The sequence below is a fragment of the Austrofundulus limnaeus genome, unplaced genomic scaffold (genome assembly GCF_001266775.1).
Source record: "Austrofundulus limnaeus strain Quisiro unplaced genomic scaffold, Austrofundulus_limnaeus-1.0 Scaffold117, whole genome shotgun sequence".
In the NCBI taxonomy this organism is placed as follows: Eukaryota; Metazoa; Chordata; class Actinopteri; order Cyprinodontiformes; family Rivulidae; genus Austrofundulus; species Austrofundulus limnaeus.
In genome coordinates, this window is record NW_013952519.1 from 123883 (window position 1) to 125702 (window position 1820).

The window sequence follows — 1820 nt, forward strand, 5'->3', positions numbered from 1 at the left end:
CATCCATCCCTTCATCCAACATCTATCCATCCATCCATCCCTTCATCCAACATCTATCCATCCATCCATCCCTTCATCCAACATCTATCCATCCATCCATCCCTTCATCCAACATCTATCCATCCATCCCTTCACCCAACATCCATCCATCCCTTCATCCAACCATCCCTTCATCCATCCATCCAACATCCATCCATTTGTCCATCCATCCAACACCCATCCATCCATCCATTCAGCCATTCATCCATCCATCCGTCCATCCAACATCCATCCATCCACCCATCCATCCATCCATCCGACATCCATCCATCCATCTAACATCCATCATCCATCCATCCATCCAACCATCCCTTCATCCATCCATCCAACATCCATCCATCCATCCAGCCATTCATCCAACACCCATCCATCCATCCATCCATCCAACCATCCCTTCATCCATCCATCCATTCATCCATCCAGCCATCCAGCCAACACCCATCCATCCATCCATCCATCCATCCAACACCCATCCATCCAGCCATTCATCCAACACCCATCCATCCATCCAACACCCATCCATCCATCCATTCATCCATCCATCCATTCATAGCTGGTTCTCATCCTTTTGGTTGAATCTAAAGTAAAGACAGTAAAAATGATTCATTAGTTGTTTTTTGAAGCTTGTTCAGTGGAGTCCTTTGGGACTTGCAGTGAAAAGATGTCTTCAGACTGTGATGTGGAAACTTTAAAAGATTCAGTACAACATGACGACACTGTAGGCTCGTGTCTGAGTTACCTCACATCTGTTTCTCTTGCAACACCAGTCAGCCATTAGACACGTTTTATTAAGAAGTATCCTGTTGAAATACAATAACTATAGTTTAGAACTTTCCTTTGTTAAAATGAAAACATTTCATTGGACATGTATTTATTGATTTTATTTTTCAACCTGCCCAGGTACGCTGGGGAGAAAAAGGCTCGACCGAGGAGGGGGCCCGCCTGGAGAAGGCCAAAAATGCTATAGTGTCGGAACCCGAGGACGTGGAGGAGCCGATGATGAAACGTCCAACTCCAAAACCCACCGCGATGAACCGTCAGGCTGAAAACAAATGGTACACTCCCATCAAGGTGAGCTCTGCCACTCTGCACTTTCTTCTTTTTTTTATTTTAGTGACCTCGTCAAGTCAGGAAAAAACAAACAATAAAGAACTCCTTGTGACTGAAGTGTCTTAAAGAAAAGCAGAGAAAAAAAATCTAAATTTATTATTATTATTATTATTATTATTATTATTATTCAGTCTTTTGAGTTTTCTAAATCTTTAACATGCCTTCTTTTTATAAAGAGAACAAAATAAAGTCTTCTAAACCTAAAGTGTTTACTGTCTAAAATAATTACACCATATAAACTAGAAGGACTTCATTTTTTTCAGAAATGCAGTTTGAGTCCTGAGGACCGAAGAACTTTGCTGAAGAAGCTGAAAATGAGTTTAGCTAAAATAGATAAAAGCTTAATGTATGAAAAGTGTAACTAAAAATTAAAAATAATAAAACAGTAGCTAGGACCTAAACGTATCAAATTTTTAGCAAAGAGCTAAAAAATAGCAAAGTCATAGCTAAACGCAAAGCTACAAAAAGTTAAAAGCTACAATAATCAAAAGAAGCTAAAGACTAGGATTAGCAAAATATTAGCAAAATAGTAGCCAAAAGATAAAAGTAATGAAGTCCAGCTAAATGTATGAAAAAAATTAATAAAAATAAAGGCGAAAATTAGGAAAACAGTAGCTCGAACCTAAAAGTATCAACTAGTTAGCTGAGGACAAAATGACTAAGTGGTAGCT

At 39.1% G+C, this 1820-nt stretch overlaps 1 protein-coding gene across 1 annotated transcript in view; it reads left to right on the forward strand.

Annotated features, from left to right (window-relative positions):
- Window positions 1-937: 937 nt before the first annotated feature.
- LOC106521849 (anthrax toxin receptor 2) overlaps window positions 938-1820 on the forward strand; it is a gene marked incomplete at its 5' end in the record, with an annotated part of 36213 nt that continues 35330 nt past the window's right edge. Inside the window, 1 exon segment of the mRNA XM_014014594.1 lies at window positions 938-1111. Within this exon segment, the coding sequence (XP_013870048.1) occupies window positions 938-1111 (174 nt within the window).